General features: G+C 41.1%; 1 protein-coding gene across 1 annotated transcript in view; it reads right to left on the reverse strand.

The window, feature by feature from the left end:
* Positions 1-1,702: 1,702 nt before the first annotated feature.
* LOC130090484 (plexin-A2-like) overlaps positions 1,703-13,248 on the reverse strand; it is a gene marked incomplete at its 3' end in the record, with an annotated part of 166,725 nt that continues 155,179 nt past the window's right edge. The window contains exons 6-12 of the mRNA XM_056257878.1: positions 12,057-12,180; positions 10,220-10,373; positions 8,415-8,511; positions 4,337-4,451; positions 3,011-3,211; positions 2,312-2,408; positions 1,703-1,902 (exon numbers count right to left, since the gene is read on the reverse strand). Coding sequence (XP_056113853.1) covers positions 1,703-1,902; positions 2,312-2,408; positions 3,011-3,211; positions 4,337-4,451; positions 8,415-8,511; positions 10,220-10,373; positions 12,057-12,180 — 988 coding nt within the window. The remainder of the gene's footprint in view (positions 1,903-2,311; positions 2,409-3,010; positions 3,212-4,336; positions 4,452-8,414; positions 8,512-10,219; positions 10,374-12,056; positions 12,181-13,248) is intronic.

The raw sequence follows: 13,248 nt of genomic DNA on the forward strand, positions 1-13,248 counted from the left end.
CTTTGGTTGAAGTAAACTACATATAATATTTTTAATACATTTTTTTTTTTTAAATGTTCTCAAAAATTAAAGACCTATAAAATAAAAGAAATAAAAAAGAAATGCTATTTAGCAAAAATACATAAATTACCAAGCTATCATTAATTAAATTACAAATTGTGCAACAAACCAAATACACACTGGCACACCAAAATAAAATGCATATTAACCCCTCCATGAACAAAGATGTGTATGCTTCAATACACTAATAATGCTATTTTATTAACACTTTCCATCAACAAAAACAGAGGCAATCCATCACATAGCTCTTAACCCTAATTTGCCCATTCATCCTAAATGAAAACAGACAACGGGAAGTCATAACCCTTACTTTTTAATTGGTTTGTGTGCACATGGGGCAACAGCTTGTGATATGCAGACTGCAAACAGCCACATGAATCAATGAGTTCCACGAATCAGGTACTTTAAACACAGGGCACTGGTGCGTTACCTAAACTAATTAAACACCATGTCTTCCCTCAGTCTCTGAGCAGACACACACACACACACACATACATCTCACAGTATGCCATCAACATTCTAACATTGTGTTAATTACTAGAAAACGTGAGATATTGGCAGCTAGAGTGAGTATGACTGATGATGAGAGTGACAGAGAGAGAGAGAGAGAGAGATAGATAGATATTACTCACGATACACACAGCTCACCTTTCTCTGAGAGTCTATGAATAGCAGCATCAATAAAGAGCTCAGTCAGACTACAGAGTAGAAATATGAGCTGACCGAGAATCTTATACACAACTCTCAACTCTGTCTCTCTCACTCTCTCTCTCTCTCTCATCTCTCTCTCTCTCTCTCTCTCTCTCTCTCTCTCTCTCTCTCTCTCTCTCTCTCTCCTCTCTCTCTCTCTCTGTGTGTGTGTGTTGATTTGTCCCGAGTTATGAATCATGCTGAAAACACATTTAAGATGTATACTTTCAGCTGAAAAGCATCCCCATTTAAAAAAAAAAAGGTATAATTAAAATGTATATATATTGACTACCATTCAAAAGTTTGGGGTCTGCAAGATTTTTAGAAAACAGTAATATTGTAAAATATGATTACAATTTAACATCTTTTATTTTAATGCATTTAAAAATGTAATTGATTCCTGTGACGCAAAGCTGAATTTTCAGGATCATTACTCCAGTCTTCAGAGTCACACGATCCTTCAGACATCATTATAATTATATATGATTATATCATTATTACTAATAATATGCTGATTTGCTGGCCATTTCGCACTATTATCAATATTGAAAACAGTTGTGCTGCTAAATAGTTTGGTGAAAACAGTGATTCTTTGATGAATAGAAAGCTTAAAAGAACAGCATTTTTTTGTAATAGAAATCTTTTGTAACATTATAAATGTCTTTACCAGCACTTTTGATCAATTTAATGCATCCTCAAACTTTTCTGTATTTACAAATAGTTTGTTATACCTCCCATTTCACAGTATTAAGCTTGAAAAACATAAATAGAGATCTGTGTGCATCATATATGCTAAGAAAAATATATGTAATGCAAAACAGAATTATGCTGTTCTTGTATGTCTGAAACACTTACGTAATACGTATATGTCTGCCATATGGGACTCAAATCAGATCATGTACGACAGAAAAACAGATTGTTCTTGACTCAAGTAAGTGTATATTTGACCCACCTCAGTGATTCGAGGGTTGGTGCACTTCACGTTTGTGCTGGCGAGGTGTAGCCAGCGGCTGGTGTAGGGGTTGGACATGGGACAGTGCTGGCGAAGGGTACAGCGGCCCTCCATACTGCACCAGCCACACTGGAACTTCCTCTCAGCCTTCAAACACACGCCACAGCTGTCCCTCTGAGCGCCACACTTATACAGATTCACTGTGGGACACAAGTGGAAATTAGTTTTTGAATGAACGCTGCACTATCCTACAATACACAACAATGTGAGATTTAATTTGGTATGAAAAAAAAAACGGTTGTTACTAGTTTTTACAAAGTTTTCTGGAGGGTTAGGTTGACCTATCTGACAGTTTAGGAGAGCTATCGATCATAAACATTTCAAGCTCAGCATAACCATGATGCTTAGGAAGTATTGCTGAGCATGAGAAAAGTAGCTTCAGACTCTTATTTGTGTATAAACATGAAATGAATAATAATCAGTGTGATCAATAACCTCAAACTCTATTTGAGGCAGAACTATTCAGGCAGAATCAGACAGGTTACAGCATACTTACATGGAGTTTTGGCTTAAAAAACTCATTCTTTTCATGGGTTATTTATGCATTACCTTTGATGTTCTCAGGATTGTCAATGATGAAATTTCCATTCCACACCACTGAGAAATCCACCGGCAGTTCGCTAATTCTCATCCCTTCATACAGATACTGCAGAGACGGAGAGATGGAAAGAGGTTACGACATTTTCCTGACAGTGCAAACCCTGAGATAATGTAACGTTTATGATTTTTTTAATCGGATTTTGTCTTTGCTGTGTCAATTATTGATTACAACATGCAGCCAAAAAGTGAACAAAAAATTGGCAGAGCGTGCAAGAGAGTGAAGCAAATAACACGAGAGAGAAAGAGAGATGGTTTGACTGTATTAGTGCTCTTATTGAGTTACTCCAGACTTGCATCATCAGTCTGAGGAATAAGGAAGACTTTCAACACTCCTATTTTCTACAGCTTGGACACTGAGCTCCAACTGCCTTCATTATAGAGTGTGTGCGTGTTCATTTGAAAGAGAATGACAAAAAGTGTGAGAAAGGAGGAGGTGAAAAGGTAAAATATACCATGGCCACGTCCAATTCATGATCATGTTCGTTAAAACATCACAAAGCAGGTAACCAGTGCTTAACTAGCTATAAACTGTGCTTTTTTGGATCTCAATCTAGCTTTATTTATAGCTTGGATGATATTAGTTACGTTTCATCATCTTTGTCTCATTGTGATTTTTCTTTCCGATGAGTATGCACACCAAACACATACCGAGCTGTTCTGGCACTGTACGCTGGAGCTGTTGAATCGGAGCGCTGTGACTCTGTGATTGACTCCTTGTATGTGTAACACACACTCGTAGCCGCGCTGACCCGACTGGGGTTGGGGAAGGTTCCGGGCTTTCAGGGTGATGGGCTTCACCTCCCCTGCCGGGATCAGGATCTCCTCAGAGCGGACCAGTTGAGGACAGTCCTAAAGCAGTGATGGGAACGAGAGGTGAACAGCCTTATAAAAACGTTCAGTGCACATAGAAATTGTTACAATGTACACAACCCACACATGTTCCCCATGCTCACACACACACACAGCCAAACCTCAGGTGCTCTTTAAAAGCTCTTTGACATGTTACTCTCTGAAAGCTGTGTGTGGAGATGCCATCCACTAGTATGTCAGCCAGTGAGAGATGTCCCTAGAGTCTCTCTAATACACACACACACACACACACACACACACACGGAAATGGGGACTTCTACTGTTTCGTAATAAAGCTAAACATAATTATTGTGAAACCAGAAAAGGGCTGAAATATACTCTATGCAAATATGCAAGCGCATTGCAGGCATGAAAAATAAAATATATATAAAAATAAAAATAAATAAAATATTTAAATAAATATTTTTTTGCGCAAACATTTTGAGAACAATATTAAAGACCAGATAACTTTGAACGAACATTGCATTAACATTGCTAGAAGAAGAAGAACATTTGGTAACTTGGAGAGAACCTTGCCAGAACATTAGTTCTGAGAACATTCCCTGTTAGCAGGGTAACTTCTAGGACAGTAATGTTCTCCCTAAAGTATAAGGTTAAAAACACAAACAAAGATGCACAAATACATATGTACACAGACATACACTTACACACATGCAAGCCTGCATACACACACACAAAAATGCAAATGAATGTGAACACACCCACATACACACACCATGATTGATCATGCACCTTAAGGAGGTTTTGCCTGTGTGAGTGTGTGTTTATTTTGTGCATATGGCTGTGTGTGAATAAGTGGGAAGCCTGTGTGTGCTTTGAGAGAGAATATTCCGGATATCGACCGCTAATTGCTCGCTGTGAGAGGGTGAGCAAGTGTGTTTACCACCTGACAGGGTGTAATGTAGCACATTGATCAGCTGAACACCTGCAAATGCGCGCGCGCACACACACGCACAGACAGAGTCTCTAGCGAGGCGACCGTCGGCTTCACACACACTTTTCAGCAGCTATTATTGGAGGCTCTTCCCCAGAGTTTTGTGATCCTGTAGATTTGCTACCGAGAGACTCTAACCTCCTACACACAGTGTGTGTTAGTGAGCGTACCTCTGAGGCGTTGACGCGTCCCTCCTGGAAGGAGCAGCTGGAGGGATCATGGGTGCAGAGGTTTCTGTACTTGCACCAGTGGCAGCGGAAGGAACTGGTTACACAGGAAAGACACCTAAACAGATGGAAAGAGAGAACGAGAGAGAGAGAGAGAGAGAGAGAGAGAGAGAGAGAGAGAGAGAGAGAGAGAGAGAGAGAGAGAGAGAGAGAGAGAGAGAGAGAGAATAAAGTATTATTACAACTCACTGATATCTCTGATTTATGATCCAAAGCCATTTTTTGAGGGCACTGTGAAAGTAGTCAGCATAAAATGTAGCTCTGGGTTTTAGATTAGCAATGGGGAGCAGGTTGTGCCTTTGAGACCAGAACTGCTGTGTCCTTGACCTTTGCGGCTTAATGCTGAATAAATTAAAAGTGTGCTGCGGAAATTTGCATGTGCCGTTGGACAGCGCAGTGCCACTGAATCTCACATGTCCCACTGAATCTCACAGATGTAATGCAGCTCTGCAAAGGTTAGACTTCAGACGTACAATTATCACTCTGGTATCGAGACATACAGACTTTATTAAGACATATAGTCGTGCCGTGACATATGATTTGCATTAGGACTGTATTGTCTGTGGGTGAGACAGTGGACTGCCTGACTGAATGTAGAATGAGGTATCTTAAAGAAAAAGAGACAAAATCTAATTCTAATTGCAATACTTTAGTTGTTATCCTACCTAAGCATTGTAATAGTTAGTAATTGTGACAAAGTTTTCCTAAAATAGAAAATGAAACCTAGTCTAGAGGTTAAATGGACATCCAGAAGAGTACAAGTACAAGAAAATGCCCGTTTACACAAAGTCCAATGCGCCTAAACAAATGAACTAGTTTTCTCTTTTAAGGAAATCCATATGATATAGTGTAAATGTAGCATAAAAGGCCAATTCATTTAAGGCCAAAATTGAGATAAATCAGGGTTGAGATCCCAGGATAACCTCACCTGTACGCCATCTCTATTTAGTTGTATAATCAGTATTACAATATGCAGCAGACAAACCATGCGAGAATACAGTCATACATTTCAAGCATGTGTGCATATGCATGTATCTGTGTGCGTCCCTACAGCGGTTATATATTTATATGCAGATGAGCAAAGCTTACGAGAAAGAGAATTTATAGTACCAGCACGTTCCAATAAAACACTTACATCAGTCCCTCTAATTCAGAAGCAAAGTCCTTCTAGGGCGAGCGGGCCTTGTTCTATTTGCAATGGAACATGTCATTTATTTGATGTTGAGGAATCTTGGAGACGCTTCTAGAGTCATAAACCTCTACATCATTTTGGCGTCCAAGAGTTTGTGTTTTCTGCGTGCCAATTAAATTATGCAGAAGAGTTTATGCTACAATACTCATCAGAGCCGGCTCTTCATTGGGTCATTGGGCTCAAACGGTGTAATTTTCAATCACCCGATTGGACGGTGAGATTTTAATAGAAATCGAGTGCTAAAACCGATGTACCACGCTGTACTTAATCACTGTGTTGGGAACTCATGATAAATCAGAGCATTTTACAACATTTGAAGTGAAAGGAAGAGTGGGAGGAAATTTACAAAGGCTGAACGCATTAAAAACTGAGCCAGGTTGAGCACACAAGAAGGGTCTTTCTTTCTCAGACTACCCATAATCCCCAGTGCATTGGCAAAGAGGGCCAACGGCGCTCCGTGTGAGGTCTGCGTGTTCAGACGGATTGGATACAGGGAGTTTGTTTGATTAGTTCCAGATCTGTCAGATGCTTGGGCGACATGGCTGTGAGAGAGCAAGGAAGTGAAGGGAACGGGGAGGGGGCGAGTCTTTCGCAGCCAGCCAATCAGCGCCCTCGGAAGCTACCTCTTCCTGTGCCTTTTAGAAAGCTTCCAGCAAACTGGGGGGCTCTGTGATCTCCTGCATCGAGCAGCATCTGTTCTCTGCAGAAGGCACGCTTATGAGATGTGGTTTAGAATACACACAAGAGGCTACGAGTAAACGCTAAAACACACATAAACATGCACGCGAGTGAAGTTCGGGAGCGTGGCGTGTACAAAGACACAAACGCGCGCTCAGACAAGAGGTTGTTTATCAGCCAGCCTCCTGGAGAGACGAGATGCAGTCCAACTCTTTCCTCTCTGATCAGCCATCATAGCAGATGAAGTGTAATTGAACTGTGACAGACAGCGATGCCCCCAGCCGGAGCGCAAAACCCACAGCACACTTAGATTCAGCAATTCAGACATCTCAGCCTCGACACTTGAGAAATGTCAAGCAATCAGCCGGCATTTGCCATAATGGATGCTTTTTATAGCTGCACAATCCTCGCCAGTCGCGGGAAAGTGCAGCCTGGGAGGGGATGCGATGCTAGTGGCCTGCAAAAAACTAATCGGAGAGTTCGGACACACTGCGAGAATCTGGTGCGCCGCCAACCACAGCCTTGATAAACTCTTTGAATATTATCAAAACGTCCCGTGGGGCTGACACATTCACAGTTTTTCCATGTTGCATAACACTTTTGAAACATTCACAGCGTGCGCAGTGAGCTGGCTGAGCGCCGTGACACAACGCTGATACTCCACGACACAGGAAGTGAGAGAAATATCAGCAGGGCTGCGTATGTGGGCCGAATGTATCATGAAGATAAATATCGCAGAAACCGGATAGATGGATAGATGGAATGACACATGGTATGTCTCATGATGCATCTGGAAAAGAATTCGGATTGAGTCGTAACACTGAGCAACATCTGCTAACCACTAGTTTTGCAATCAAAACCTACCCTATGTTGTCAATTTAACTAAAGCCAATTCATTTTCTCAATCAAAATCAATATTGATTTTCAATTAAAAATGTAACTGGCACTTCATCTGAAACAACTTTCCTTTTCTGCTGTTATCACTGACTGTGTGGGCTATTAGATAATGTTAACCATTAGCCAACTATTTAGGCACAGTTTTAACACACTTGAATTCCATGTTTTGTTTAAATATCAATCCTAAAATTCCCGAGTTGAAGTTAAGTTTTCATTTAATTGAAAAACAGCTACAGTATAAAACCGTTGAAACATTTGGTGTCAGTAAGATTCTTGGTATACTTTTACTTAGCAGAGATGCATTCATTGATCAAAAGTCACAGTAAAGACATTTATAAATCAAATCAAATAAATTCTGTTCTATCCATCAAAGAATCATAAACAAATGGTTTCCACCAAAATATTAAGCAGCACAGCTGTTGTATCATTGACAGTAATATGAAATGTTTCTTTAGCAGCAAATCAGCATATTAGAATAAATTCTGGAGGATCATGTGACACTGCTGAAAATTCAGCTTTTACATCACAGAAATATATTAAATTTTAAAATATATTCAAATAGAAAACAGTTATTTTAAATGGAATTGTATTTCACGATAATACTGTTACAAAATAATACGGTTTTTGATCAAATATCAAGCATAAGAGACAAAAAACATTTCAAAATCTTACAACGAACACACTTTTGAGTGGTAGTGTATAAAAAAGAGCTATGAAATTAGAACTATAAAATGAAGAAATCATGAGAAATGTTTGAGCTCACATTGAGTTCTAAGCATACCTGTCAACCCTCCCGTTTTTCCCGGGATTCTCCCGTATTTTACCTTGCCATCCCGCAATCATCCCGTTTAAATATTTTCCCGTATTTCTCCCTTATTTTTAATCTTTCTAAAAAATAATCGCGCGAAGAAGAACAGCAGCATCCCGAGGATGGACGAACATGAGAGAGATGGCATTGGAGACTATGTATGTAATGTATAGGCATACATCCTATGTATATCCCCCCACCTCCCCTCCCTAAGTCATCTCCCGTATTTAGGAATCCAAATGTTGACAGGTATGGTTCTAAGGCTATGAGATCTGAGCTTTTAGTAGAGACACGTGCAACATTCCTGGGGTATTTTCTTCAAAAGAAGAACCTCTGAAGAAGGATATTTGAGCCATTTTTGCTCCATTTAATCTTTCTAGGAAAAACAATTAATGAGTACTCACTTTTCTATGGAAATTAGTGAAATGAAGTGTGTGTATACTCACAGCTGGTGCACGCTGCAGTTGTAGAACTTCACCTCTGTGCTAATTAGCATCTGACCCGTTTCCTTCGAGTTCAGCCTGAGCTCGACACCCGACCAGTCTGAAAAGAGAGCAAGAGATGAGAACAGTTCTGTCGCATTGCATTCTGTTGTGTTTGGTTTACCACCCTTTTTTCAGCTTGCTTCATGCTCAAGCTGTCTTCTGATTAATACTTGGCATACCTCGCATCGTATTCTCACAGTCAAGCGGAGCCTCGAGCAGCTCTGCAGTGCGTGGCATCCAAGCCGATATGAGCATATTTGGCGTTTTTTTTGTGAAGACACGCTATTGTCATACCGAACACAGCTGAGACCTGCTGTTAATGTGAAACAGGCCCGCGGGCGGCAGCGTCGATGTAATGGAGGAGGAACGGCTGGCATCGCCACAGAACACCAGCCAGGCCAATCCTGTTTGGCAGGGTGGTGGCGTGGAGAATGCCGATCGGCGTGCAGACCAAACGCTCGCGCTCGATAAGCGGCTAGCTCTTCATACTCAAATGAGCACAAGCTCCGTCCCAAACAGGCAGCAATTCAGATAGCATACAGCGTGTGGGAGTCAGCTGTGACCCGAAAGCACTCCTCTTCCCTCCTTCACACCTGTTTCCACGCTTCGTAATATGGATGAATGGACTGAAGGGTAAAAAGTTGACATTTTTAAACATTTTTAGACCGTTTCCGGTGCATATGCCAACGGCAATAACTGGCACGCGATTCCCAAATGCCTGACTGTCTCGTGCCGTGTAGCTATTGGAAATAAACTAGAAATTGAATTGGTCACACCCATGACTCAATGAGCAGGTATTTCCACACATGATCGATGCTCATAAGCTCCTATCGAGCCGGAATCAGTCAAGAGAAAGCAGCAAATGTGAGGCACCGGGGGATTAGATGACATTTACCTGAGGGAGCCCACTGATTGGATAACGCTCCCCCCAACAAGAGAATGGGGGCTGTGGGTAAACAAAGCTGTCATTTACTGTGGGCTGGGAGGAGATTATTGTGATTCAGATAATCACGACCAGCTTCTGCCGTATATATGGCCATCTGCTTCTCAACAGAGGTTAGACTGGAAGCGCATGTAGGAATTTGTCCGTGGACAAATGTAAGCTTGAAAAAAAAAAAAAAACTGTGTAATCTTGCTCTGTAAGCGTTGCTAACAAACACATATCCGTTACGTCTGTAGTGACATACAATTACATCATGCAGTTTTCCGTGAAACTGGATCCTCTGATTTTGGTTTCCCACATTGCAAACTGATCCCTGATTATACTGCTAACCACAGATGACTGACTCTAAACCCGATTGTAGATAAGCGTTGGAGAAGAACTCCATCCCTGGAGCTATTATGGGTAGGGAGAGGGCAAAGGGCTTGTCACCTGTAATGGGTGTAAGTGTGTCTGAGAGCACGCGTGAAGCCCTGGGGCCGACCTGAGGTCGTTGTAGGCTCATTAGAGCCACGGTTGCACGTGGCTAGTGGGATCGATGGGGTGGCTTGAGTGTGAGAGCGGACGGCAGCGCTGAAAGAAGCCCTCATTAGGAAGCAAGGCTGTTGGTACGCTAGAGAGGGTCTATTAATAGAGCATCTATACAAGAGAATAGAGATCACCTCTCTGAGGGGAACAGGTAGACGGATGGATAACGAAAAAACAGAAGAGATGTCAATTGATAGGGGAGGTTGAGTGCATGGAGATGAGAGCAGGAGAAATCAGCAGTAAATCTATGGGGGTATAAAATAATGCACGAATATGGAGTTTTAGTTTGATTAAATACCTTGATCTGTGGGGATGATGGGGACATCTTTAGCAGCGGGAGATGTGCAGAGAATCTGATTCCCATCCACTCTGCCCTCAACCTCCGTCAGGTTCCCGAAGGAGCAGGTGATTCCAGCAGAAAGATCCGGAACATCTGTCACTTTCACCAGCAGCTAGACAGAGGAAAGAGATCATTTAGATTAGATCAGGAGTTTTCAAGCTGGAAAATAAAATAAAAAAGTATTGCAATTGTATAACTATTCTTTTATATTTAAATAATAAAGGACATAATTCATTATATAAACCGACTACATGTCTGAGCCAAGCCACAGCTCAACAGAAGAAATTCATTTCTGATCAAATAACCTCAGTCTCCTCATACGGGCAAAGTTCATTCTACGGCAGATGGTCTCACACAGCATAAACTCCAACCATCATTACAGACTTAACCTTATAAAGACTCCTGCTCAAAGAGGGTTGAAACTGGGCATTTAACAATCCATCTATCCTTCCTCTATCTTTGAACTACATCTCCTGTATTTCACACGAATGCTCTTGCACATCTTCTCAAAGCACACATGGTCCTCTGAAGTCATTCTCTGGGGGACCGGTGACACATAGGATGAAGCTCACAGGCTATAAATACACACATTTCACGACGTGCCAGGAGGGAAGTGCAGGCTGGTCTTCTCACCACTGAAGAAGAGGACAATTATTACTGTGACATTTGTTAAGATTGCTCGGCTTACTTTTTGTTTTTACCATGCCGTTTTCAACAGTTCTACTCTCTTTTGAGAGTATGTACGTTCGGCCCATTTCATTGACTTCCTTCACCCTCTCTTTTGAAATTTCCCATCTCTATATGGCATCCAATTCCTTTTATAACCACATGGATGTTCCTTTTCTTTCACTCTTTAAGCGACAGCTACAGATTTGCTAATTAGCCATCTTGTTATTCGTTGTAGATACACTGACTGTACTCAAACATCGAGGCAAAACATTGTTTGCGGTAAGCATGATCTATAAAGCATTGTCTGACCATAACAACATTGACGAGGCGTGATTGGAGTCTCCATGTTTTGCCTTTGCTCCTTTAATTACAGGTTAGCTTTTTCTCATTTCTCTTCGTGGCTGCTGATGTGCAGGGAGGGCTAATTGTTGCTAGCATTTCTAATAAAGGTAATTCGATTGTTTTGGGTGCTTTTCATGCTCCTCTAGCGCCAGTGCGGATGGGTTTGTTGTCATGGTGATGGTTTCCCTTTATTGTGCGATGCGCAGAGCAGCGGTGACCCTGTTGTCGTGTTGTCGAGCGCTACGGCACGACAGAAACATCTCATTTAGAGCCGGACACCTCATTATCTTAATCAGGTAGCTGTGATACAGGGACTCTATCAATTATCTGGACATCACAATTTTTTTCCCCTGGCTTCCTAGGGAAGTTTAACCAAGGTGAATACCTTCATACTTGCTTGTATGCCTGAGATGCCTGTACCTTTTTGCGTGAATAAAAAGTATCCATGAGGGTATAAAATAATGACAAAAAGCCCTGAATAGATATCTTTGTCTCCTTGAACGCAACTCCTACTCCGGCCCACATGCTTATTTGGCATCTCGCCCACGCATATACCTTTCCCAAAGGCCTCTGTTCCCAGATATCTCGCTCTCCGAGCACTCCCACACAGACCACGCTTTCCAAAACCAAAACTGTTTATCTAGACATCGCACTGAAAACTAATTCATTCTAATTTTTCTCGCTAGAAGGAATGCATCCTATATTTCAGTCAATATCACCTATAGGTTGTTAAGGTGTATGTGTTCTCGTGAGTAAAGGTTATAAATGGTTTGTGAGGTCTCACCGGTACACTGGGTTCAGACACAGCGATGCTGTCCGGGTACACGGTGGCTTTCACACACTGACTCAGTGTGGCAGCGAAACGGTACGGCTCGTTTGCCCGCTCGCAACGATCCCTTTGAGAACACCTATGAGAGAGAGAGAGAGAGAGAGAGAGAGAGAGAGAGAGCAGTAGTTAGTTGGGAAAATATTTTGACAAGCATAAATATTTACATTTATAAATCTGCCAGACACTACAGTACATTCAGAACAAGCATATTCATCAGCATGTGTGTCCCCTGGGAATCACAAGCACCATACACCCAGTGGCGGATTAAGACTCTTTGGTGCCCCAGGGCACTGACACCTAGAGAATTTTTTTGCTGAAAGGCTTCTCCTCTGCCAAAGTTCTCAAATCTCATTCAATTCAAGAATGATGACACAAGAACTAATGACATTTGATAGAATGTTAAATCTGGTACAACGACTGAGCATAGATGAGATTTCAGAACTTTAAAGGAAAAAACACATTTGACAGTCCCCATAATGAAAAAGCCCACTCTGGACATTCTCCGATGTCTTCTTTTGTGTTTATTTTGGAATGACATGAGGTTAAGTAAAAGATCTGTAACTTCCCTAAGTTTCTTCTCAAATTTTCATTTCCAGGTAAACTACATCTTTACAAGTTCAAAAGCTTTGCTTTTAATATTTTTGAAAGAAGTCTCTTATGCTTACCAAGGCTGCAAGTAATATTGTGAAATATTATAATTTAAAATAACTTTAAAATAAAATTTTATTTATTCTTGTGATGGCAAAGCTGAATTTTCAGCACTTAATACTCCAGTGTTTAGCGTCACGTGATCCTTCATAAATCATTCTAATATGCTAATTTGCTGCACAAGAAACATTTCTAATTATCATCAATGTTGATAATGCTAAATAATGTTCAATTATTATCAATGCTGATAATGAGTAAACCGTAATACTTTTTTTAAGGATTATTTGATACTAAAATATATGGAAAGTTCAAATAACAGCATTCATTACTATCAATTTTGATCAATTTAATGCACCCTTGCTGCAACTACATTCCACACAGGCTACATGAGCATCTGCTGCCTTCAGCTGCTGTCCTTGGTGCTGAACACTTCCATAACACCACTTTCCCTTGAAAGAGCAATCAGTAACATCGAATTCCAGATGTGTAAAGCTGTCAT

The sequence above is a fragment of the Rhinichthys klamathensis genome, unplaced genomic scaffold, assembly GCF_029890125.1.
Source record: "Rhinichthys klamathensis goyatoka isolate OS25496 unplaced genomic scaffold, OSU_Roscu_1.1 h1tg000147l_1, whole genome shotgun sequence".
Classification (NCBI taxonomy): Eukaryota; Metazoa; Chordata; class Actinopteri; order Cypriniformes; family Leuciscidae; genus Rhinichthys; species Rhinichthys klamathensis.